General features: G+C 44.1%; 1 protein-coding gene across 1 annotated transcript in view; it reads left to right on the top strand.

The window, feature by feature from the left end:
- LOC146829403 (putative defense protein Hdd11) overlaps positions 1–24,719 on the top strand; it is an 87,384-nt gene extending 62,665 nt beyond the window's left edge. The window contains exons 4-5 of the mRNA XM_085608077.1: positions 4,991–5,055; positions 22,104–24,719. Coding sequence (XP_085464203.1) covers positions 4,991–5,055; positions 22,104–22,228 — 190 coding nt within the window. The 3' untranslated portion in view covers positions 22,229–24,719. The remainder of the gene's footprint in view (positions 1–4,990; positions 5,056–22,103) is intronic.
- The last annotated feature ends 1,135 nt before the right edge of the window (positions 24,720–25,854 follow it).

A 25,854-nucleotide genomic window follows, 5' to 3' on the forward strand; every position in this document is an offset into this window, starting at 1 on the left:
CCAGGGCTATTCCAGGCAAAGTGAAGCTATACTGATACCACTCTGTATTGTGAACCAGAATCTTGTGCTGCATGTAACAGACATCATACTATCCATGCACCCCACTTGTAAGCCCAAAGACAAAGCACACTACATATATGCAGGGTTAAACGTAGGGCCCCCGCTACTAGGGACTGAGTTGATTTTGCATAGAAAGGATTGTTAGACTCCACTCCCATGGTTACAGGCTAAAGTCTTGTGCTCCTCACTTGAATCCCATCTGCTATCAATTGCCAGTCTCTCCACATTATGGTTAGAGGGCGTCTTCCTCCACTGAGTGTTGGTACACAATTTAGATGTACTCCCTTGCCAATAGAGTTTTGTGTTCTGATGTTGGAATATTAAAAACATGCTCCTATTCCCATTATTCCATGTTTCCATTTAGATTCAGGGAACCTATTGTACTGCTGTCTGTCTAGTGCGCACCACACGGCCTTCCCCATGGCCATGGGCAGGTGATGGGTAGAGGGTACATTGTCTCCACCAACCTGCACTGTATATCAGCATGGGAAAAAACAAGAGTTCTCTAAAGGTCAGTCACGCATCTGAGAGTGACAGCCCGGGCTCTGGTGCGGCTCCTATTGGTGTCTTCATAGGGTGGAACAGTGACCCATAGGACTGCCTGAAGCTCTGGTCTAGAAGTCTCCCAGATCCCGGATGTACCTCACTGAAAAGAGCTATAAACATGGCAGTGGTACAGGGCACCTGGCCATAATGGGTTCATCTCACTGAGGTGGACACATACACTACTGGACAATGAACCCTGCTTTCTTCTAGGATTGACTACCATTAGATAATATATTTTCACTACAGAGGAGACCTGGGCCTTAAACGAAAGATGACCATCAAACAACACCTCCAAAATTCTCCCTACCTCCGTGCAGAACAAGGGGCCCGGACAGTCCCTAGCCAACATTCTGTCCAACCAGGAAGTGGGTTGGTGCCAAAAAGCAGTATTTCCACTTACCTGGATTGCATTACAGATTATTAGATTTGAGCCAACTCATGGCAGCCTTCGTGCATGCTGAAAAGGTTTCCTTGGCTGAGGCTATGTTGCCCTCAAAAGAGAGCAATAACTGAATGTCATCTACATATAAGATGATTTTAATGCTGTAAGATTCCACTAAGAAAGCAAGTGGGGACATACAAATATTGAATAGGGTGGGGCTTAGTGCTGAACTCTGCAGCACTCCACATTTAAACATCTTAGCATCCGAGGAATGGGGCTTCATCCAAGCTGTCTGTTCTCTGAGGTTCAGCAAGGAGCTGAACCACATCAGTGTTGATCCTCCCACTCCAATTGCTGGCAGGCGATGGAATAAAATATCGAGAGAGACGGTGTCGAAAGCCGCCAAAAAGTCTAATAGGATCAAGGCGACATTATGACCAAGATCTTAGGTCATTTTAATAGATTATTTTATTTCTAGTAGGGCGGTTGCTATGGCAAGATCTAAAATCAGATCGCAAGGGATGTAGAAGTTTGAAAGTCTCCAAAAACTCTGTGAGTTGAGTATTAACGATTTTTTTCAAAAATATTTGAGACAGCTGGTCACAGAAAGGTGTAAAATTTGAAAAAGCCGAAGTATCTATATTTGTGTTTTTTAAAAAGAGGAATGACACATGCCCGCTTCCATGACTAAGGAACCATGCCCGAATGCAAGTAGGGGGTGAACAAATTGAGATAGACTGGGCAGGTGGTATCCAAAATCTGTCTCAGAATGTGAGGGGAAAATGAATTGATTGGGGAGGCAGATTTGCACTTCCTAAAGCAAGCTCCCTCCTTTGAATGGGGTCAAAGTTATAAGAGCTTACAGAGGCGGCTCTCTATGGGGGTGGGGGAGGGGCAGGGTGAGGGGGTAATAGAGTCCGACATACGACGGACAGGAGTGAGGTAAGTAATTAAATAAATAAAACAATTTAACTTGCACGTGCTGCATCGCCAACTCGGCGATGCAGCGCGCTCAAGGTAAATTGTTTTATTTATTTAATTACTTACCTTACTCCTGTCTGTCGTATGTCGGACTCTACTACCCTCCCACCCTAGCCCTCCCCCACCCCTTTACCGCCCCGCAGCCGCCACTGAGAGCTTACCTTCTGAAGTCGATGTCCAAGCGTTAAGGGATGGGTCAGTGGTAGCATCAGAATTTTATGACAGCAAATAGATCTAAATGTTGATGATTTTATTTTCCAATAAATTACTCAACCTGGAGGAAAGGTTCCAATTAGCTTCAAGAGGAGGGGAGAATACATTAGGATCTGTAAAGTGAGATATAATTTAAAAAAATCTTCCTACTATTATTATTTGCCTCACTTATCTTCTTGGTATAACAATTTTTCCTAGCAAGTTTAACATTTTAATGATATTTGCTATGTCATCCTTACTGACATCTCCAGTTACTACGGGGCCAGAGGATAGTTAAGGCTTCCTGCTGGCCGGAGAGCACATCTTTTTTCCAAAAAGCAGGCTGAGACAACTTCTACAACTGATTTATCCTCCCCCTTCCGCGCATTTGCAGAGGCCAAAAAAAGACATGAAATAGTGGTGAGACCAAAGGACCTTCACAGGGGTTTCCATAAGAATGGGGGTATTTCATAAAACTAAATCAATGATAACCTCCAATAGAATAACATCCTTGAGAAGAATGTGGCCAGAAGGGTTTGTGATTACGTATAGGAAGCAGACTGGCCCAAGGTGTGTCCCTTCAAGCTTCTTTACAGCCCACATCGCTCCTCTGTTCATGCTTAAATAGCTGCACCACACCAACTAGTAGTGCTGTCCAGCGCCATCTTGGTTTCACAGCCAGTGGTAGACACTCGGACCAAGGTTAAATCTTCAACAGTGTTGGCTCTTTTACCGCGCATGGCGCCGCTACACAATGCAAAGCTGGCCAAGAGGCCATGTTGCTAAGTGTTTGGGTAAGAAAATGTGCTGCAAGTTGAAGCGAGTGAGAACCAATATTGCTTGGCATTGTTAGCTTCAGTGCAGATATTATCTATATATAGGGGTGTAATGGAGCGGAAAGCATTTTTTTACCCTGGGGGTAACTGGAGACATAATCGGCACACCACTCTTTCTAGATATGGAGCCCCTCTTTCTAGATATGGCGCCCCTCTTTCTAGATATGGTACCACTCTTTCTAGATATGGAGCCCCTCTTTCTAGATATGGCGCCCCTCTTTCTAGATATCGTGCCCCTCTTTCTAGATATGGCACCCCTCTTTCTAGATATGGCGCCCCTCTTTCTAGATATGGTGCCCCTCTTTCTAGATATGGCGCCCCTCATTCTAGATATAGTGCCCCTCTTTCTAGATATGGTGCTCCTCTTTCTAGATATGGCACCCCTCTTTCTAGATATGGCGCCCCTCTTTCTAGATATGGCGCCCCTCTTTCTAGATATGGTGCCCCTCTTTCTAGATATGGTACCCCTCTTTCTAGATATGGTGCCCCTCTTTCTAGATATAGTGCCCCTCTTTCTTGATATAGAGCCTCTCTTTCTATATATAGTGCCCCTCCTTCTAGATATGGTATCCCTCTTTCTAGATATAGTGCCCCTCTTTCTAGTTATGGTGCCCCTCTTTCTAGATATGGTGCCCCTCTTTCTAGACATGGTGCCCCTCTTTCAAGATATGGTGTCACTCTTTCTAGATATGGAGCCCCTGTTTCTAGCTATGGTGCCCCTCTTTCTAGATATGGTGCCCCTCTTTCTAGATATAGTGCCCCTCTTTCTAGATATAGTGCCCCTCTTTCAAGACATGGTGCCCCTCTTTCAAGATATGGTGCCCCTCTTTCAAGATATGGTGTCACACTTTCTAAATATGGTGCCCCTCTTTCTAAAATCCACTCTGTCTAAATATGGTGCTGCCACGTGGCACTGGCAGTAAGGGCACGGGGGTGCTGTAGCACCCCACAAAACCTTGATGGAGTTTAGATGGAGAATAAATAAGGAAGGTGCATCCTTTATTAGTCCTGAAGCAGTTATTGTGTGTCCAAGTACAAACTGTGTCATGCAAGTATGTTTGCGTGACAATTCGCTGCTAATGCTTTAACGTGGAGAACTTTGTTTGCTATCCCTTTCTCTGACTGCATATTTAGGGTATGATGCAATTTTAACTAGTTACATGTTTGCCGGGACACAGGTGAAAGGAAAAGCCACAGCATTCCAGAGGTTTCTAACGTATACACATTAAGACTACTTAATATACAAAGTAGAAATAATTCAAAATAGATATCAGTGGCATGGAAGTTTCACTCAAAGCACTGAAGTGAGGTGATGCTAGCCAGCACCCAGACTCGAAAAACTGTTCCAGCGCCACTGGGTCTGCGCCAGGTCTTCCTGTTCGTGCAATGAGGCTGGCTAGATTTCCACGGGGGTTGCATGAAGTTTAGTATATCTGGGCCAGGGTCTCAAAATTTGTGTGGAAAATTGGGACTGGGGTATACGTGTTTTCAGTAACAGGCATCATTGTATTTATTTATACACTGAAAAAATCTATCTATCAAGTTGGTTTAGGCCCATCAATACACAAAATAATAAAATCCAGTCAGCGTTTCAATACAACCACATTTCATATGTATGAGTCACATTCTCATAGAATTAATTAGTTTAAATTATATAGAATATCTGTCGGACATTTTTCATTTCAGCAGGGAAAACACAAAATTCAAATTAGGAAGGACAGAATAAAACACGTCGGCTATTCAAGGGGATATATTAAGATACTGTCTGAGTACATGAGCCAGCAATCTGGGTTAAGGAGGGTCTGCACCCCTGAATTTGGCATACCTCAGAGGAAACCTTAACTATCATCCATTAATGCCCGGCCTTCTTGGGTTTCTCTTAGCTCCGTCATGTGTTATCGTCCTGTCATGAACCTGTTACATGCATCTCCATTAATAGCTTCAAAGCATCAAGATGAGGTTTCAGTTTATATTATGTTTTTAATTTTCACAGAGCAACTGTTGCACAAAGTCATGATGTATATTGGCTCGACGTGCTATCTACGCCGCTCCCAATAGGTAAGCTTATTTCTAAATATATTGCTTCAATGTGAAAGATATCCCCGGATACATGGATTCTGTCAATAATTAGTTTTCTTCTGGCAAACTGTGTATGTTAGTGGATATATGTTATATGCGTGTGTGTGTGTGGAGGGGCCATGACTCACAAGAGACGAAGTTTTGAGTCTGCCATGGTGCAGATCTACTCGATCGTTCAATATTGATCATAACTAGCATATTACATTCCGCACATCTGAATACATGGTTTACGTATGGCATTTTTCGTGGTTATTTCTTGTAGAAAGCAACAATTAAGTTATCAACAATTAACCAAAACCAGGATGCAAGTATATAGTATATATGCAGATGTGCGGAGTGAAACATGCTATTTATTACTGTTGTTGAGTGTGGGGAGCGGCCAGGACTCACGAAAGGTCTGGGATGGGGAATCAGAGGGACTGGACTTTTTGCGTATTACCACTGCTTCCATAAAACAGTTGAAACAATTAAAGGCTTTTCCAGATGCACCTGCAAGAGGATGTGGGTTTAAGACCAGGGCTGACGACTTTGGAACTGGGGAACCAGGTTCGAGTCTCGGCGCCAGCTCAACATCCTGTGAATCTGGGCAAATCACGTAATCTCTCCTTGCCTACCAAAAAAAAATAACATATTTGAGCTGATCTTGGAGGATTTGGTGTAGAGCACCACCATGCAAGAGACAGAGTAAGCCTGAGTCTGCTTAGCAATTTTCATCAAATTAGGGTGGTACAGTTCCATGTTCTGGATGGAAGCAGACTTCTCGTGGTTCAAGGGCTATATTTCAGACGGCTGTCCTCAGGAATGTTGTGTGATGTAACAATTGCGTTCTAAATTTTGTTTGCAAACATATTGTCCCATTTTATGTAGATTATGTAGATTTTCTGGGCTGGTATTTTTGCACAGAACATATACTAATGGTGGATGATATTCTGACAACAATCTTCTGGTACCATATTGGCTGCAGAGAAAGGGAGGGTGTAAACAAGCCTGAAATTGGAGGGTTACACCATGATATTCTCCTGGTTTTGTTAGGATAAATTAATATTTCAGAGATTTGCACAATTCCAAAGGTTGTTATGGCCATTCCCTACTACATTGTAGTAAACTGGACATTTAAGCAACCCACAGATGGCCCAATCAGGTGCTTGCAGTGCGACAAATGCAGTAACTACCTTTGATACAATGCCAACGCGCTACTGAGAATTCTGGTAGCTTTACATTAAAGGAATTATAGTCCAGTATACAAGGACTGGATCAGTCAAATGCTATTACTACCCCATTAGATATATGTCATTGATGCTGTGAAGTGCTGGCAATATAACTCATTTCCTGCATCAATTCTCCCCAAATCTTATCAAATTACTCCCTTGTCTCGTTTAATGCTTCTAGTCACAGATTTCATATTTTCGGAAATTAGTCAAATCACTCGGGTAAATTCACCGAATTGTCAGTGCAGTTCTCAAACAATCTACTCCATGAATGCCAATCGGGCTTCGCCTTCACCTGTACGGCGACTGACATTTTTCAGGTACAGGGAGTTGCTATTCACATTTTGTGAATATGTTTTCTTGCAGTAAATCTGAATTAATGGCAATCACTTAAAATAACAAAAAAGTGCTGGTACCAAGAATGGAAACACACAAACAGAAAAAAACACAAAAAATAACAGCAAATAAAATTCCAGCACTAATCTCAATTTACAAGGTGATGAACAGGTATGTAAACATAATGCCTGTGCCAGTAAAATTATTCTGAAATAATGTTTTTCTTTCGTTTACACTGATCTTCCTGGGAAAAATGAATTTACGTATTATTTGTCTTGTAAAGTTTTTTTTGCCTACCTTTTGTTAGCCAAAATTCAAAATAAACTTCACAAATTTTACAAAAATTCCAAAAAGTTGTAACATTCTCCATAGATTCTCACAAGATTTTGCATAACCCCAGTGCCAAACAGTAAATCATTTTCATTGCCTCGTAAAACACTCAAAAATATAATCTGAGGTAACAATATTCAATTTTGTCAAAAACATGCACTCAGCTTTTGAAAGAAACTCGTTCTAGACCATCTTGACGTTTAATTTCTCCTAATCATAAAAACACATTGGAGCTCCTTGTTGATTCCTGGATGTACGTTGCTTTTGATAATATCATCTGTCGTTATGAAAGACTTGACCCATCTTGAAAGGAATTTTGCAGTGGCAATGTCATTCAGCACTAAAAAGAAGAACTTTCTTTAGGAAAACAAATTTTAATATTTCACATGCATCCTGCCAAAAGCTCCAAGTCAGCTTTATTATAAGACAGCGTAACGCATTTATCAGTAGGATGTCTGGCAGCGAGCACAAGCTCCAGGTCCCTTTTGGAAGCCTAGGAGAAGAATCGAATCAAGAGGTTTGTACTGAAGTGTTCTAGGTTTAACCATTACTTCCTTTTGCTTTTATCAAACCATTTCCCCTTTTGCAGTAAGCACAACAATTGCAATTGTATTTCACCTGAATACCTGGACAGACTGCAAGGATCCTTTGGCCGCAGGGTTCCTCTCGGCGAACGGCTAGAGCAGGAAAACAAATGGACAGACTTTTCTAATAGGCGAGTACTGGTACTCTCCAATTCAAAATGTCTGCCCATTTAAATGATCATATGCTTGATGTAATTTTTCTTATCATATGCAACAACTGGACTGTTCCCATTGGAGCAGGGTAAAGACTGATTTGCATATGGCTGGGTCCAAACTGAGGTGGAAAACCATCCCCTTCAGCTTCAACAAGTTTCCTCTTAAGGACTTGAGTGCCTTTAAAAGTGGTCTTAATAATCAGCAATCCACGCTCCCAGGTACAAATATAAATCCTAACTATGCTACTTGAAATATTTCTCCTTCCCTCATAGTCTGTGACAAGTCTCTTTCTATCCATAGTGACACTCACCCTACCTTCAAAACTCACACTGCCAAAAACAGTTTCATACCAGCTCAGTACCTTTCAAGAATCGGAAGCATATGTTCAGAAAAACAGGTTCTTAGCTACAACTCAAGGTGTGCTACATATGCACACCTAGATGGGCTAACACCCCTTTCTTCCCCATTACATCTGCACTCCAAACCTATGACAATGAAAGGCAGAAAAAAGTGTATCTCCTGTGTCTTCAATCAGCAGCTGTGCCTCAGGGGCGTGGCTTGCCGGGCAGCAGAATGGCGGCTCACTGAGTGCACTCCGTTGGCCGAGACGGCATCCGACATCAATCCGCACATAATATAGGACAGACTTTCGACTTTTGACAGCCTCCGAGCATCAGGGCATCTGTGGCACCGAGCAGGGCGAACTTGGAGCACATTGGGAGCTTGCGTGATCGCCTCCAGGGATCGCGAGGCAGGCAGCGAGACATAGTGGAGTAGGCTGTGGACCCCGGTCGTGGCCGCGCGGACTACCTGGGGCCGCGGCTGCGGGTCGGGTCTGCGGAGGACTGTATTCGGCGGCATAGGAGCGTCGGGGACGCTGGCCCAGAGGCATGTGGCGGACGAGGAAGGCTGCCGCTGCCCGCTAGAAGGTGAGGAGGTGCATAGGTGCTGCGGGAAGCGTGCCCGGTGGCGGCCCGTGCAGCGGCGGCCGCCATTTCGACTGTGGTGGAGGTCTGGCTGGGAGTGGCATCGTGGCGGCGCCCAGTGTATCCATGTAGCTGGACTTCGTTGGTAATGCTGCTTGACACATTTGAAAATCAGGAAGGGGTGCCTTGTGCCTGAATCTTGCCTGCGGGTGACTGTTGGCGATTGGCAGGCTGTACTGCGGGCTTGCTGCTGGACGGTTGCTAATTCACTGACGGCTGGGGAAGATCAGTCCTGGGGCTATATGTAGAGGGCCCCCCGGCATTGTGCTATCCTGCAATCCCAATACTGCTTTACATGCTGCAACGGTGGGGTGCAACCACTTGGTGCAGGAGACGGGGTGTTGCATGCACATGCCTGCTGCAGTTGGTGGCCACAAGTCTTGTGCATGTGTTGTCTGTCTGCTGAGCCCTGGGGTACCGGCGGTGGAGGAAGTAGAAGACGGCGCCCCCATACCCTGGGAGGTTGGATGGACCAATTTAAGCAAACATAAGAGGACACATACACTGCGGTGAAGTACATCGCAACGTTGGCAGTGCAGAGGTCAAGTCCGCTGAGACTTGGGGGCACTAGTGTTGTTGTACCGTCATGGGGAAACAGGACGCCAAGCAGCCTAAGATTAGCTTCGAACAGCGTAGGTCGACTAGGCAAATGGAGCCGGATGCGGAGTCAGCCTCTGAAAAAGCAGAGGGGGGGCAGTACGAAAACCGCGGCGAAGACATGCGTACCCTTATGCTAGAAATGCTCTCCAGTTAAGGCACTATTGATGCAAAACTAGACACACTGACCACACAGATGGAGTCTGTGAAAACCCAGATCGGTGTACACGAGCATAGGTTGCACGTTCTTGAAAATAAACAATCTGATTTCCACGAGTTCCAAGTCGAGACCAAGGACCAGCTGTCGCAAATGGATACACTATTAGGTGTGATCAGAGCGAAGAACGAGGATTTGGAAGCCAGATCGCGACGGAACAACATACGCATCATGGGCGTCCCAGAGACGACGGCGATCACCAAGATGGAACATTATGTTGCGGACCTGCTAAAGGATTTGTTAGCTGAACACTTATCACCTACATTTGCTGTGGAAAGAGCACATCGTACCTTGGGAGCTCGGCCGCCAGTTGGGGCTCTGCCGCGTCCTATTTTGGTGAGGATTTTAAATTATCAGGACCGGGATGTGGTGCTACGTCAAGCTCGAATCAAGGGGACTACGACGTACCAAGGAAATCAGATTGCTTTTTATCCGGATTTCACTCCGGCAGTTCAGGCGGCCAGGAGGGAATTTTTGGCAGCGAAACGGATCCTACTACAAGCACAAATTCCCTATTCTCTGTTATACCAAGCCAAACTTAAAGTGTCCTATAATGGTTCCGCCCACTTATTTACAGATGCCAAATTGGCTTTGAAGTTCGCCAAACACATAGGAGGCAGGCAGAATAAATCGGGCCCTAGCTCTGAGGATGCCACTGAAAATCAGCTAAGTGATAATGACTGATGTATATGATATGACATTCCATTTGCTATGTTCTACCTTTCTCGATATGCTACTGGGACTATATTGTTTGGTCTATTGGGGGGTATAGGACTCTGAACCGTTCTGTACGCTATTCGTTATATAGCATTGTGTAGATCTTGCTAGGTGTAGGTAGAAAAATGAGTAAGATGTTTCCTTGAAGTATTCTGTGGCTCTGTCTTGCACTTGCAAGTTGGTTACGGCTGAAATTCCAAATGACGGGAGGTATTTGATCGTAATAAAAAGCGTTGGAGGGAGGAGGAAATATTGCTCGGGCCAGAGACAGCTCTATTCATGATTGAAACGAGGTCTTGTCCTTGCAGTTTCTTGGCCACCCCACTTCGGTAGGGATGTCATTCGGTATTCACACGTCCCCATGGGAGAGTTCCCAGATAAATATTTGTTGTTGGTTTGTATGGGTGGGGACATACTTCAACCTAATTGGGGGGTTGTTGTGGGTGGGTGGGGGTGTTTTGGGGAGGTTTTGTACTGGATTGGTAGAGTGTGGCATTGCTGGGTTTTGTATGATGTGCGGGACAAGGTGACATTTGTAGTTTTGGGCGGGACACGAATTGAGATGTGTGGTCGGGCCTTGCAATGCCTGAAACTATAATAAATTGTTTAACCTGGAACATACGCGGACTTAACAACAGCAGAAAAGCCCGTATGGTGCATGCTTATCTTACACGACATAATATTGATATATGTATGTTGCAGCAGACCCACCTGCGATCCCTGATCTCTATGAAACTTAAACATTATAGATGGGGTTCATTGTACACCTCAGTGCACTCCAACTATTCAAGGGGAGTGGCAGTGTTGGTAAGACTGGGACTGGACTGGAGAGAGCGTGAAGTCTATACAGACCAAGAGGGACGATACATTGTTTTATTGGGGTACCTGGTGGCACTTTGGTAACATTGGTGGCATTATATGGCCCAAATTTGGATGCACCTGAATTTTTTCAAGAAATGTGGGCCAAGGTGCGCGCTTCCGGTTGCACCACGACCCTTTGGGGGGGGATTTCAACGCCATTCTACACGACGAACTAGATAGACAGGGTACAGCGCGTAACCACCACCCAGCGGCAAGCAGAGTCCTCAATGCTCTGCTGGTCGAAGTGGATATGGTAGATATATGGCGATTGCAGAATCCGCTAACCAAGGAAGGCACGTGTTTTTCAGAACATCGTCACGCTTGTTCCAGGCTGGATTACTGGCAGATGACTAAAGATAAGGCTAGTTGGGTGGTTGGGGTGAAACATTTGGCTAGAACGTTATCTGATCACTCTCTGTGTTTGTTGACGCTCTCCCTTCCCGATAGCACATGTAGAGCATTCTCCTGGAGGCTCTCCCCGCATGCACTATTGGACGAAGCATTCACGGAAGAAATCCGCAATGATATCACAGAGGCCTCGTTATGGGAAGCCTTTAAAGAGATCATCAGGGGGAAATGTATATTGAGACAAGCAGGAGTCCTAAAGGCCATTAGAACCACTCTGGGTACCATAGAATCCCAAATAAAAGATCTAGAGGTGCGCATTCAAGGGGAGGGTGACTCGGCCTTACCGGCAGATTTGAAAAACAAGTTGTTGGAATACGAGGAGGAAGCACAAAGGGAAGTCAAATTCTTGGGGAAATATGCGGAAGCCCGCAGATATGGGGAGGGGGATAGACCAGGGCGCACGCTTGCCAGCATGCTGCGGGCTCCGCGTTCCATGGCCTTTGTTTCCGAAATTAGTGATGAGTGTGGAGCCCCAATTAGAGGCTCTCCAGCTATTCTAGATAAATTCTTGTCGTTCTATGCAAATTTATACACTGCAACTCAAACCGAATGCCCAGAAGGTATGGGGGAATTTTTAGACTCCGTGGCGTTGGCGTGGTTCAATGACCGTCATAGAGAATATATGCACATGCCCATTACCGTTGAAGACGTCGCTGACGTGATCAGAAGTATGCCGCCTGACAAAGCTCCTGGGTCGGATGGGCTAACAACTGCATTTTACAAGGCATATGTTGAGGAGCTGGCGCCCAGATTATTAGCGGTGTTTGGGGAGGCGCATGAAACTGGCATATTGCCTCATTCAATGCGCAAAGCAATTATTATTACATTACTTAAGCCAGGGAAACCTGAGAATGAGCTAGACTCCTATAGGCCACTGTCTCTTATAAATGTTGATGTTAAGATCTTAGCTAAGCTAATAGCAAATAGACTGCAGCCTATGCTCCCTATGATTACCTTACCTGACCAATCTGGTCCACCTCTCATAACCTGCGTACGGTATTTTCGGTTCTGCATTATCTCCACCCCGACGTGCAGGCTGCGGAGGTGTTCCTGGATGCCACATAGGCATTCGATTCACTCGAATGGCCATACCTGTTTAAAATTCTGGAACGAATGGGATTCGGACCGCTGTTTATCAGGTGGATAAAATTATTGTACTCCGCACCGACTGCCAGAGTTCCTGTAAATAACCTTATCTCAGACACATTCCCGATCACGCGTGGCACGCGGCAGGGATGTCCATTATCCCCACTACTTTTTGCCATAGCAATGGAACCCCTGGTCGCGCGGATTCGACAACACCATACAGACAAAGGTATAGTTTTTAGCGTTCGGAGTCTTTTAATATCGCTATATGCCGATGACGTCACCCTCTACATACTAAACGCCGAGCGCAACCTTGATGTGGTGCTGAGGGAATTTATCAAATTTGGAGGATTATCGGGAATATCCATAAATTGGAGCAAGTCGGTGATATTTCCCCTAACTGACAATACTAAGGCAATCAACTCGGAATTCCCGCTAAAATGGGAGGAGGATGCAGTGAAATATCTAGGCATATGGATTCGCCGGGATATGCAAGATCTCTGGAACCTGAACTATGGCAAGACGATTAATTGGTTGGAGGATAGGGTGGCGCTGTGGAGCAAACTCCTGTTGTCTCTGGCCGGTAGAATTGCGCTGGTCAAAGTGATAATTTTGCCTAAGTTTTTGTACTTGTTCGTAAATCTGCCACTCATCCTCACTCAGCATTTCTTTAAGACTCTGAGATCGCTGCTTATTTCATTGGTGTGGGCGAGAGGCCAAGCTAGGGTATCATGGAAACTGCTAACGCTACCTACCAGGATGGGAGGGTTAGGCGCCCCTGACATGAAACTCTATGCACTTTGTGCGCAGGCACAATTTTTACAGTATTGGGTTCATCCGACGCCATTTCAGCCGCATGTGGCTATGGAAGGGGATGCAGTGTCGCCTATTCCGCTCAGCGTGGCAGTCTATCAGAAACATAGACGGCCCACCGATGGGATCGACACGGCCGAAACACTCAGATGGGCGTGGCAGGGCATGCGGAGACGGGCAGGGATACCTATGTTGTATGCACCCTTGATTCCCCTTGCACATAATTCTTTGTTGCCTAACGTCAGCGATGAAATCGGTGGCAAGAGTGCTCAAGCAATGAAATTTAAAACATTTGCGGACCTGTACCCGGGTGGTAAATTCAGGGACCCCCCGTCGGCAGAAGAGGGGGAGAGAACTCCGTTCGGAGAGGTGTTTTTGTATCATAGACTTAAGGCGGTCAGCTGGCAGACGCATACAGATTTCCCATCCCCACCACCTATCCTAACTGCATTGGAAAACGTATTGACCTCTCCCTCGCCACGTAAATTGATTACCAGACTATACTCCCGTATGCAGACGGATGCCCCGAGGACGACCTTGTATGCTCGTACTAAATTGGATTCTGAGTTACCTAATCCCATGATGGATGAGGAGTGGGCATACTGTTGCGCTCGGATGACTGAGCTCTCCCCTAACTACAAACTCAGATTAATCCATTTTAAATTCCTACACCGCTACTATAGAACGCCACTTAGTCTATACAAAATGGGAGTAAGAGAAAATGACTGTTGTTGGCGGTGCGGGACGGATGCCGCGTCGTTCCTCCATATGGCTTGGGAGTGTCCTACAATTGGCGCATATTGGTCTAGTAATTTTGACTCTATTAACCAAATCCTAGACCTAAGGGTGGTTCCTTCCCCTCTGGTGGAATTACTAGGCTACGTCAAGACCACGCATATTAAAAAACGCAAGTTGCAAGCGCTATTTCTATTATTTGCTGGACGTCAGTTAGCAATTGTTTGGGGGAAAAGAAGGACGCCCACATTCAGAGATTGGCTAAGGGAGGCAACATATGGCCAAACGCAGCTGGGAACATATTGGGACATCATGCCACCAGCCTCTAGGCCTAGGGAGATATGGGAGCCCTTTATTGAATGGGTTCGGGTACATGTTGCTGACTCTGTTAATACTGGTGAAGCTGGGGATGCGGAAGCTTCTGTTTGAGCCTTTGGCAACAATATATGAAGCAGGATTGAAGGGGGGTTATAAGACGTTAACACATGTTGTAAGAAAATGATAAATGTATACGGTAATGCATTGCCCGTGGAGGTTATAATTCATCTGTATGTCAGGAAAGTCGCGCCTGTCGGAAGATATATACAAAGTTGGTTGATATTGTTGTAGGTCTATAATGTAATTGCTGCCCTTACAATATAAAATGTCTGTTTGATTGTGCATGTCAAATGTTCCCGCTCTGGATCAAAATGGTTACACTCTACCAAGCTGTACTGTTTTTGCACTGTATTGTATCGTTTTTTTGTTGTTTTTGTGTGAAAATTAATAAATAAAATATAAAATAAAAACCAAAAAAACAAGGACGGCATAACCATTTGACAAAAATAAGCATCCATCCCTAAAAGGGTCCACATTTGGGACATAGTGACAGTAGTGGGATGGGGTACCTTTAAAACTACTTGGATGGAAATCACAGACTAGCATCTTTCTGAAAGTAATATGGTGACCCAATAAATGTACAGGAGAGGGTAAAAAAATAAATCAGCAGCTGTGCCTCTGATATACAACCCCAGGCTCCTAGCTTCAGCCACCCTGGCCCGACCCCGACCAACAAGGAAACGCCATCTTACTTGGACGGCCGCCTATTTGCATCCCCTTTGCCTTTGAAGTTGTCAATCTTTCTATAAGGTGCTGATACCGTCCTATTAAAATAATTGGTGTTCCAATGAAAGATACAGGTACAGACATACATGTTGCTGTTGCTTTAAAAAGAGTTCGGTCTTGAGGAGAACTGGTGGGGTTGACATGAGAGAAATGTGGATCCAAACACAGCTCTGCAATTATTGAGCACAGTGAGAAAGTGGAAGGGGGATGGGAGCACACTGCTTCACCTCCCAGCACAGTTCGCACTTCGGTGAAACACTTCAACAAAAACTCAAGTAAGTATTTAAACTAAACTGCATTTACCAGGATGCTAAGGGGCGAACTGTGCTGGGAGGTGAAGCAGTGTGCTCCCATCCCCCTTCTGTTTAAATAGGCTCCCTTGAGCCACTGAGCTGACGAGCTCTTGGAGATGCACCTGTGTGCCAAGGAGAGGTACAGCGACCTGTGAAGATTGTGGCAGCTTTCTCAGCAACCCCAATTTAATTAAATTTGTATCTCTACTGATGAAGGATAATATCCAGAAACACAGGTATCTAGAGATTAACAGCACTAACCTGCATCATCTTTTGTGAAACACTTCAACAAAAATTCAAGTAAGCATTTAAACTGAACTGCATTTACAAGGATGCTAAGGGGCGAACTGTACTGGGAGGTGAAGCAGTGTGCTCCCATCCCCCATCTGTTTCTAAAGACTCCCTTGAGCCACTGAGCGCTTGGATTCTCGGAGGTCCGTGGTGAACCAGGTGGCTTTCGCGTTGTGTCGTCTGGTGGGATTTTGGAGGGAGACGAGAGTGTTGGCGTAGTTAGCTATCCATTGGTGAAGATCGTTTACTGCTGTGTTAGCATCAGTCGTAGTAGGGGGAGGAATGCAGCTGAGGGCAGAGGTGAGGTGTTCTTTGGTGATATTGCTCCAGTTTCTGTGTGGGGGGCGTGACGTGAGCTTGTATGTGGTGGGTTTCAAGAAGGAGAAATGGACGCAGTGGTGATCCGTCCAGAGAGGTTGCATGGTCTGACCGAAGCAAATGTTGTTTCCTCCGGCGAAGATGGGGTCAAGAGTGTGTCCTGCCGTGTGGGTCGGGGTGGAGATGAGTTGCTTCAGTCCAATGTTCGCGAGATTCTCTAGGAGGGCGATGGTTTTGGGGGTCGCTGAGGTTGTCTAGGTGGAAGTTCAGGTCTCTGCGCAGTATTTAGTCTGTGAATTCGAGGGCGTGGGAAGCGATGTAGTCAGCAATGGCATTGGTGAATGGGGAGCGGGGTCCAAGCAGTCTGTATGCGAGTGTTCCACGGAGCATCGTTCTGGGGTTGGGCTGGATCTGGAAGTGAATGTGTTCCATGGGGGACGAGGCGTCATCCGAGTTGGAGATTGTCAGTCGGAGGGACCTTTTGTGAATGATGGCGAGGCCTCCTCCACGGCGGTTGGGGCGGTCTTTCCTCAAGATCTTGTATCCCTTGGGGATGGCGGTTGCGATGTCCAGTGCAGAGCTAGTGTTGGTCCAGGTCTCTGTGAGCAAGGCGACGTCAGGCGAGTGAGTGTTGAGGAGGTTCCAAACTTCTACTGAGTGTCTGTGCAGGGAGCGCACGTTGAGGAGAATCCAGCTCAGGGGTTTGTCTACGCTGGCGTCCGGTGGGTTGGGGGTGGTTGTCTGGGTACGGAGGTGGGTGAAGGTGCGGCGGCAGTGTCGGTAGGAGAATGGGCCTTGGGAGGGGCTAGGTGACGAGAGCTGGCAGTTGTTGCGCCCAGAGTTGAGAGCGTGGAGAGTGCTGGGATCGTAGTTGCGGGGGGTTGGTGGACCAGGTTCCCTGGCACTGGTTGCGGTCGGGTCACAGACGGGCGCAGATGGGCTTGCCTCACAGCAGCTACCATTAAGAGGGTGGTGGACGGAGAGCAGCTGTGAGGCAGGAAGTGGGAGTGGGAACACACTGGCTGGTAGGGGCTACAGGGGCAGCAGCGGCGGGGAGATGGGCAAAAGGCAAGAAAAACAGAGGCAAAAATAAAGGCAAAAAGGCAGATTACAAAGGCAAAGACAGAAAAACAGAAACTGCGAGAATAAAGAGAAAAACTGAAAAAGACAGAAAAAGGCTGACAACCACAGAGCGGACCACCAGAAGAGCAGGCTCTTCCACTGGACCACCAGGGATGAGGCGAAGGCAGGAGCCGGTGGGGGGAGGAGGGCCTCCAGCAGCTACCTAGGACAAGAAGGCGCTGGGGGCAGTGCCTTAACGACAGAGTTGCGTGAGGGAAGAGCAGTTACCCTGAACAGGAGATCAGAGTTTTTGCTCGCCTTATCGCGTAGTGGTCACCATTAGGTAGGGGTGGGCGGGAGGGAGAGCAGCTGGGAGGCGGGAGGTGGGAGCTGGAACACGCTGGGGGGGGGAGGCGGCGGGGCAGCACTGGCGGGTAGAAAGGCAAAAGGCAAGAAAAACAGAGGCAAAAATAAAGGCAAAAAGGCAGATTACAAAGGCAAAGACAGAAAAACAGAAAGAGACAGAATAAAGAGAAAAACAGAAAAAGACAGAAAAAGGCTGACAACCACAGAGTGGACCAGCAGAACAGCAGGCTCTTCCACTGGACCCCCGGGGATGAGGCAAAGGCAGGGGCATGAGGGTGGAGGAGGGCCTCGAACACCTACCTGGGACCAGAAGGCGCTGGGGTAGTGCCTTAACGACTGAGCTGTGCAAGGGGAGAGAAGTTACCCTCACCAGGAGGTCATATATTCCTACCTATATTATCTGAAGAGCCATATGTTTAAGACCGCTTTCTCAAGAGAAGTCCAGCTAAGTCTGGTGTACCCTGAGGTTTAACACCGTCCAAGCCAATAGCATTATTCCTCTGCAGCAGATAAACTTGTGCGCCCATTAAACAATTATAGGGTACCAGTGAAACCACTTGTGGTGGGACTGCAGATGCCCGGTTCTGCTAATTATTACAGAGGGACCATTTGGAAATGCCAATATATGTCACAAGTTGGTGCGGTTTTGTTCCATTTGTTTTTGTTTTGTGGCAGAGAATATATTTTTTATGTCGGCTTCATAGAGAAAATTCAAACCTTAGTTTTGCTCTTGCAAAACAGCACTGGCTGCTGAAAAAAGAAGTGGAACAAAATAGCACAGGTTACAATAAGTTACAGCGAGCTAAATGCGCGTCTCTTCAAAGCACATGCACAGAAAGCACTGTCGAAAGGCAAGGAGGGTTTTTTTTTGTTGACGGAGGTACATGGTGTAGGATCGTCGGGGACAGAGGAGACACGGACACGGGGTTAGCTCTGTCAGGTTCTTTATTCCACTCCTGCCTCGTCCAGGGCTTACGGCTAACTGCCGTCCCTAGCCCTCTGCTCCTCCCTTTCCGCCCGCCCTGGTCTCCCCACTCAGGCCGGTCCTAGTGCCTGACATGGTGGCGTCATTACACATGGTCGCATCCATTACTTAGCCCACATCTATTAAGCATCATGAGGGGCATTTGTTACATATTATTATCAGTCTCTGTGACGATCGCAAGGTGTGTCTGTGTTTCTGTCTTAGTGCGATTGTATGATGTTTGGTGTTCTGCTTTCGCAGGGGGCCATATATATGGGTGAACGTTTGGTCTGCGTCGCCGACCACCTGAACGTTTAGGAGAAGGTCATTTATCTATTTCTGTACACCTCCACCCTGTCCTTGAGTAGTCCCAGCTGGGTGTGATTATAGCCAAGGGCGCTGACAACATTTAAGAAGTTGACAACGGCAAAAAACACAGTTTGATAACATTATCTGTGCTCATCGGTTGAAAAGTGAGGCACTGTCCTATTTGTCTCATTCAGAAATCTGAGACTTGCTGCAGTGTTTGAGACTAGACTGGTTGAGAGCTGAGTTGTATGTTTTTAAGGCAAAAACCAAAAACTGAAAAACTTTCTGAGAAACTTTAATAACGAATGTTTCACCTAAATTGGCTTTCACTGGGCAGGGGAAGCCACTGTGATGAATGCCTTTCTCAGTGATTTTTTTTTAATTCCAGGTTGCCTTTTCTGTTTTTTTTGTCTTTAAAAGGATATTCCCTCCCTTTAAACCGACCCATTTCTTTTTATCTATTCTTTCTCAACCCCCTACTTTTAAGGGATTGTACTCAGTTCAAACCATTTTCTTCCTCTTTTTGCTTTCTTTTCTAATTTTCTCTGGGGTGTAGCCCCCTCCCGTTTAAACCCTCAAATCCCCATTGAGCCCGTTCCTCTCATCTACACGCTGCTCCCCTGCCCTGAGGGGGCGCGGACCTCTATCTTCCTTCTCTATTTTTTGATCTTCCTACTTGAATCTCATTTTCTTCTACTTCCCTATACTTCTCTCCACTTCTCTTCTTTTTTCTTTGCTGTGAACCATTACACAGATTGGCAGTAACCCCTCTGTCGTTATAGTTAGGGTTACCAGAGATATGATTTCCTCGTGTTTTTTGCCCCTTAATAACTTTGCACCCATTTGGCGAATCAGTGAAACTTTGCAGACCTGTTCCATTGGCAGGGGAGGTGAAATTTTTCGGCGTTCGGTGAAGGGGTGCAAAGATGAAAAGGCAGTCCCAAAACACGTTTTGACCCTAGTGCATTTTACATAGACTTTTTTTATTTCTTGGAGCACGAAAACGGCTGAAAGGATTTATTGAAATTTGGCAGGATTAGACTGTGTGATGCGCAGAGTATTTTTTAAAAGTTATAAGACATTATTTTGCAGAAGTACTGCAGTACATAGTGATGACAAGTCATTATGTAATTGTCTTTTTAAAAGTTAAAGACAGCCATGTTGTTTTAGGTACACTTTGTCTGTGTTCTGCGTTACAACTTCATGTATAGGTCATTATTAGGTTTGATGTTTTTCATCTCCCTACTACCACTTTATTAAAGCGGTAATAGGTAGGGAAATATATTTAGTATTGAAATTTCTATATATAGTATTTATGTTTCTATATATTTAAGCAAAAATGTACGGAGTATCGTGGTGTTGCCTCCGGAGTATTGAGGCGCTTAATATAACTACAATTTAAAAAATGTAAAAAATTTGAAAATACACTGTAATACATTATATTTTACAAATATACTGTAATAAAGTGTTGTTTTAACATATTTAAATATGCACAATAAAATCTACAGGATAGTATGGTAACATCTAGAAATTACTGCGCTACTTAAAGAATGTTAACAAATGTGCAGTTCTCCCTAAACTGCGGTTTAAATAGATAGAAATGTATTTAGAAATGTCTCTACTTAGTGCCACTTTCACAAAGTGATAGTAGGTTGGGAACACATTAAAGCCTACTATTTACCTACATCCAAGACCCTAACCCAGAATGCAACAAAACGCAGAATGCAGTCAAACTGTGCTAAAAATTGAATAATTTTTATTTTGATATGACCATGACAAACAGACTCTCTATATATACATGGATATGCATGCTGTGCATTATGGTTGTAATAGTCCAACGCGTTATATTTCCAAAGTTTTGTGCCGTCGCCCCCCAAAAAACACTATTAAATTAAAAACCACAGCGGGTTGCTCAATATGGCATGGCGCTGATACCCTTACTTATAATGTCCATCCAACACACGCCCACTGAAGCAGGACATTAAAATCGGTCCCAGGTTCGACGTAATTTTTCTGCCGCTGCCCTCCATGAGCCACGCCATGATCAAGGGCGAAGGATTGGCCGAAACATATTGGCTGAAAGAACTTGATTTAATGAAAATGCTAAAATGAGGCTCGAGGGATGGTGCTGAATCCCTTAAAAACCAACCAATAAAGAAGGTGAAAATAAGTACGCTGTGTGTGGCTCTTAAACGTTAGGAGCTTTTTTGTTTGGAGATGTGTATATATATATATATCAGCTCCAGTTCCAGAAATTAGACAGGCACTCGCTGGACAGTTTAATCCTTAATTAGGATTTATTTGTGACATTGAAAAAGGCGCACTGCCGAAATGCATTTATTTGCACAAATAAATCCTAATTGAGGATTAAACTCTCCCGTGAGTGCTCGTCTAATTTCTGGAACTGGAGCTGGTCATTTATATGTGAGCCTGCCCTCGCGTGACCAGGCACCAGCTAGAACAATGGGCAAGGAAACGAACCAAGGATATATATGTATACACACACACACTAGGATCAAAGCAAGTTTGGTATACCTTCGCCATGAAAATCATTGTATTTTTATCATCATGACATTGTGTTCTGTCATTATGACAATTCCCCCAAAAATGAGTTTTGTCTGGTTAATTACGTCAGGCAGTAATTCTTCATTATGGAGTTAAAGCATAATGGCTGAGTACCAAGAGGTGCCGCATGTCAGGGCAACTGCATTCTGATTGTAGATAGAGCAATACTAGTCAGGCGCGGCTGGTACAGGTAAGAGCGGTGGGGTGGGGGCAATGGGTTAAGTTCACATACGACAGGATAGGGAAAATAAAATAAATACATTTAAAAAAAACACTTATCTTGTGCACGCCGCAGCTCTCAACCTCCCTACCGCTGTTACCTGTACTGACCATACCTGATACTAGTAACTTCAAATTAAGGTTTATGGATGTCCCTTTGCCTATGCTAGGCCTGCCTCTAACTTGTAATACTGATTTTTGCACATGTTGTTTTCACATGCATGTTCTATGCTATATTTGTGATTCTTTTTTTTATGCTGTAGATATTTCAGAAGTTTTATTATTGAACATTTAATTCATACACTTAATTTACTGTGGCTTAGATACTTGTGGTATTTCGGTTGCAGCTATTTTGTACCTTTAGAATGATTTCTAATTGAGTTGCTAAATGTTTAAGGCCATGTGTCAAAAATAATGGTTGATACTTCACAGCAGTCTGATTTGCTATACTGCCAAGAAAAGTTACACTGATGAAAAATATCTGTTTTCTCCGAACTAACAGATGGCACAACTCTCTGTAAAGCAGTCGCTTCCGGATCATCTAGCATTAAGAAGACCACGTGGACATCCGGCATCCTACTGCTCCTGGCTGGGCATCTCTTTCTCTTTCTTGGTTGTACTTACTAGCTCTTCTACTGGACTGCTGGTGTATGGTCCTTCATTATCAACTTCTTAAAGGATAGGTGTTTAATGTTGATCAGCGTGAACCATTTCCATGACAAATTGTCTGGATAGCCACCGAAAGATAAATTATTTCTCCCCTCTCTCTTACTCTTCCTATTCCTTACATTTGAGGTATTTTGCTTTACATCAGACATACTTTTCTCTACAAAACTCTGCTTATAGTCTTCCTTCTATTTCTTGTTAGATATTTCACCCTCACTTCACGTGAAATAATTTAGGGGCATATCTACAAGGCGGCGATAGAAAATTATCGCCACCTTTGTGGCCGTTTTCGGCCGAAAAGCAGCAATAATTTTATCGCCTAATTAGCAAGCTCAAGCTAACGCGTGAAACATTGCATTAGCGCACAAATTCTTAACGCCCAGCTTTGCATCTCTAATGAGATGCAAAGTGGGCGTTCCTGACCTGACATGACAGGAAAAATGTTGCTAAGCGACATTTCTCCTATCATCAAGCCTCACGCTATGACTGAAGCTTATCGGCAAGAAAAGTAGCAATAACCCCTGTTATCGCTACTTTCCTTACGCCTGCTTCAGGACTGACTTAGCCATGATATCCTATGGAAGGTGGATATCAAGGCTAATTATGTGAGGCCCTATCAACAAGCTAACGCCACATTTTGTGAGATTGTCGCTGGGTTTCCAGCGATAATCTCACGTTAGGCAGTTAGCGCTAGGATTTTTATCGCTATTGAGATAAGCGTTGCTGATAGCACGCTATCTCAACGATAAAAATCCACGTTAGCCAGCGATAATTATCCTAGTGCTAAGTGCGCTTAGCGATAATTATCGCCGGTTGTTGCTGATATGCCCCTTATATAAGTAGCACTTCCTCTAATGATTCTTCTTGTTCCTTTGGCTTAACTCACTTAGAAGTTTAAAAAAACAAATCATAGGATTTAACAAATACCTCTCAGGGTATGTGGTTTATTTGCTTTTCTGTCCTCTGTGGAGGTAATGCACAAGACGGCAGGGCATTGCTCATATGGCTTCTGGATAAGTCATCCTTGCATTCAGAAGCGGGGTAGGTATTAGATGCCCGTATCAAGTGCCCCCCAACTGTTTCCGGGTTCAGAAAGAAGAGATGTATGGAGCTAATTTAGGAGGCAGCCGCAAGGGAGATAAGTGCTCTGCTGTATTGGATGGAGTTGGCATTACCAACTGCATTCTTACACTGGATCACTATTCTTTGAGATGCTGAAAGCAAAAGATAACGCTCGAGGGCTGAAAGAGCCCTTCCTTGAGGTCCAGCTCCTTATCAAGATCCAGGTTGAGAGTGCAAACTCCTTCCTCTTAGAGAAAAATGCACTGTTATTCGAAAGGTTCATCTTTGCTCATATTCAAGGAGAATTACAGAGCAAGCTACTATCACTACTGTTGTAAAAATAAGAGGCAGATGATTTTCTTCTCATAGGTCAATGAAAGGAGAAAATGAAGATTTCCTCAAGATTTATGCCCAGGTTAAAGGTCAAGTTATTGTTGGAGAATATCAGAAGTAATGCCGGGCTACCCCCTGTGTCACAAAATAGGGATCAAGATGCTGAACTCTTTAGCAAATAAGAACAATTCAATATTTCACAGATGCCTCTTCACTGCTCTAAACTGCCATTCAGAGGAAATAGCATAATTAGATGATATTCAAATTTCCAATATTTATCTCAAAACTGCACCCTGTTTTGGATGTCATTTCTTGACTTCCCACCCTCCTGGACCTTTTGAATGTTGAAGGAGGTGAATGACCGTGGTAAATACAGGGATAAGTATTACAGGAAGAAATACTTATATATGTTATTCCCCAGGAACACCAACATTTTGCCTATACAGAGAACAGAGAATATTAAACAAAGCAAAATTGGCGTAAAATGGGGTAAACTAATTCACATGTATGTCGGTCAAGAGGGACGAAGAACCTGACGAGGAACGCTCTTTAATACTCAAATTACTTACCAAACTTGAGTGGGCAAAATAGTGTGCTAAATCTTGATCATCATAGGTTTTGCTGTTCCCCCCAACAAAGAGAAGCAGATTTTCATTAATTGTTCATGCAATGAGAAGCTTGTCCTTAACCAAAAATGCCTTAGATTTTTCAATCAGAATTTCAATGTGTTTACTACACTTCTGTACAACTCCTGGTTGGTGAAACTGATTAAGTTTATAATTTTAGTTTAAAAAGTTGGTACTGTTTGTTTTACATTTCTGAATAATGAATTAAACCTTTTTAAAAGTCAAGTTAATTTGGTCAAGCAACATATATGAATTATATAAGGGTAAAAATGTTTCTTAAGCATTATAAGTAACTTTTTTAGTATTATCACAATGGTAAAATGACGTGTTTCTGATTTTTATATAAAATGTGCATGTTTGATGAGTGTCACCAAATTAATTTACATGATCATAAAGAGACAACATTTAAATAAAATACAATTTTTATGGTATTTGCAAGCTATTCATAATGTTTTGAAAAAATAAGCCAGTTTTTGGAAATCTGTATACATTATTTAGGAATGTTATAAAAACCATAGCCATTTGTTTGCTACCCTTAAATAGCTTTTATAATTTATGTTTTTAAGGCAGTATTTTCACCCAAGTGGATGCCTTACCCACTTAAAAGATTGTTTCATCTTTGTTCCATTCTTAGATTCTATCTGAGCCAGACTTTTTGACAAATATTTCCACAAGAGTTACATTTGGAGTTTTGCCCAAATATACATTTCAAAACGTGAATCCAATGAAACTCTGAGACTTCTGAACGACCTCCTTTGAACTTTGGGGGTAGCTGGGGTAATACAAGGCTGAAAAAGCAGAAGGGTAAATTATGTGAGGTAATCAATAGCTTCCCGATAATACAGAACAGGAAATGTAATCCACACACTGTACAAGCTATAACGTGATAGTCTGGACCCTTACACTCGTCTGGTAGTCATTCGTTTGCTAGTTCCCTTGTTGTTGAACACAGTTGTGTTTTACGGTTATTTTCTGTTGTATTCCGCTTCTTAACTTGTATTTCTGCAGTTTTGGCCTCTGAAAACTTTCTAAATATATCTTATTAGCAAAGATTATGCTTTATGCTGCCACTTCTGTTTCAGAAACCGGCTTAGAGGTAGGGTCTCATACTTGTATAACTTTGTGAGTATTATGTAGATAGACAAGTCCTGCAGGAGGAAACATGCTTTCATAAAGGCATCACTTCACGCCTGAGGCAATGTGGCTATACGTAAATGCAACCCCCATAATTACAAAATGTACTTTTTGTCTCAAATGTTTCGCAGTGTTGCGAAATGCTTCTTTGCACTTACAGGTATTACAGTTCCAGAAATATATAATTTATATTTTCACAGTTTTATCTTCATATCAATTAAACAAGCCTGCCTGTGCGTTATACTAGCTCAGCCGGAACCTTTGTTCAAACCAGGAACATGCTGATGCATGCAGTTTAAAGCATGATCAGATTATTAACACAGAGCAATATATTGAAGCATACAACCTAAAGCCCAACAATTTAAAAGAAGTGAGATATAGATGTTTTCAGAATGAAGATCATTCCGCTGAATGCATGTGATTCCATGACTG

Source organism: Triturus cristatus, chromosome 5_2, assembly GCF_964204655.1.
Source record: "Triturus cristatus chromosome 5_2, aTriCri1.1, whole genome shotgun sequence".
NCBI classification, from domain to species: Eukaryota; Metazoa; Chordata; class Amphibia; order Caudata; family Salamandridae; genus Triturus; species Triturus cristatus.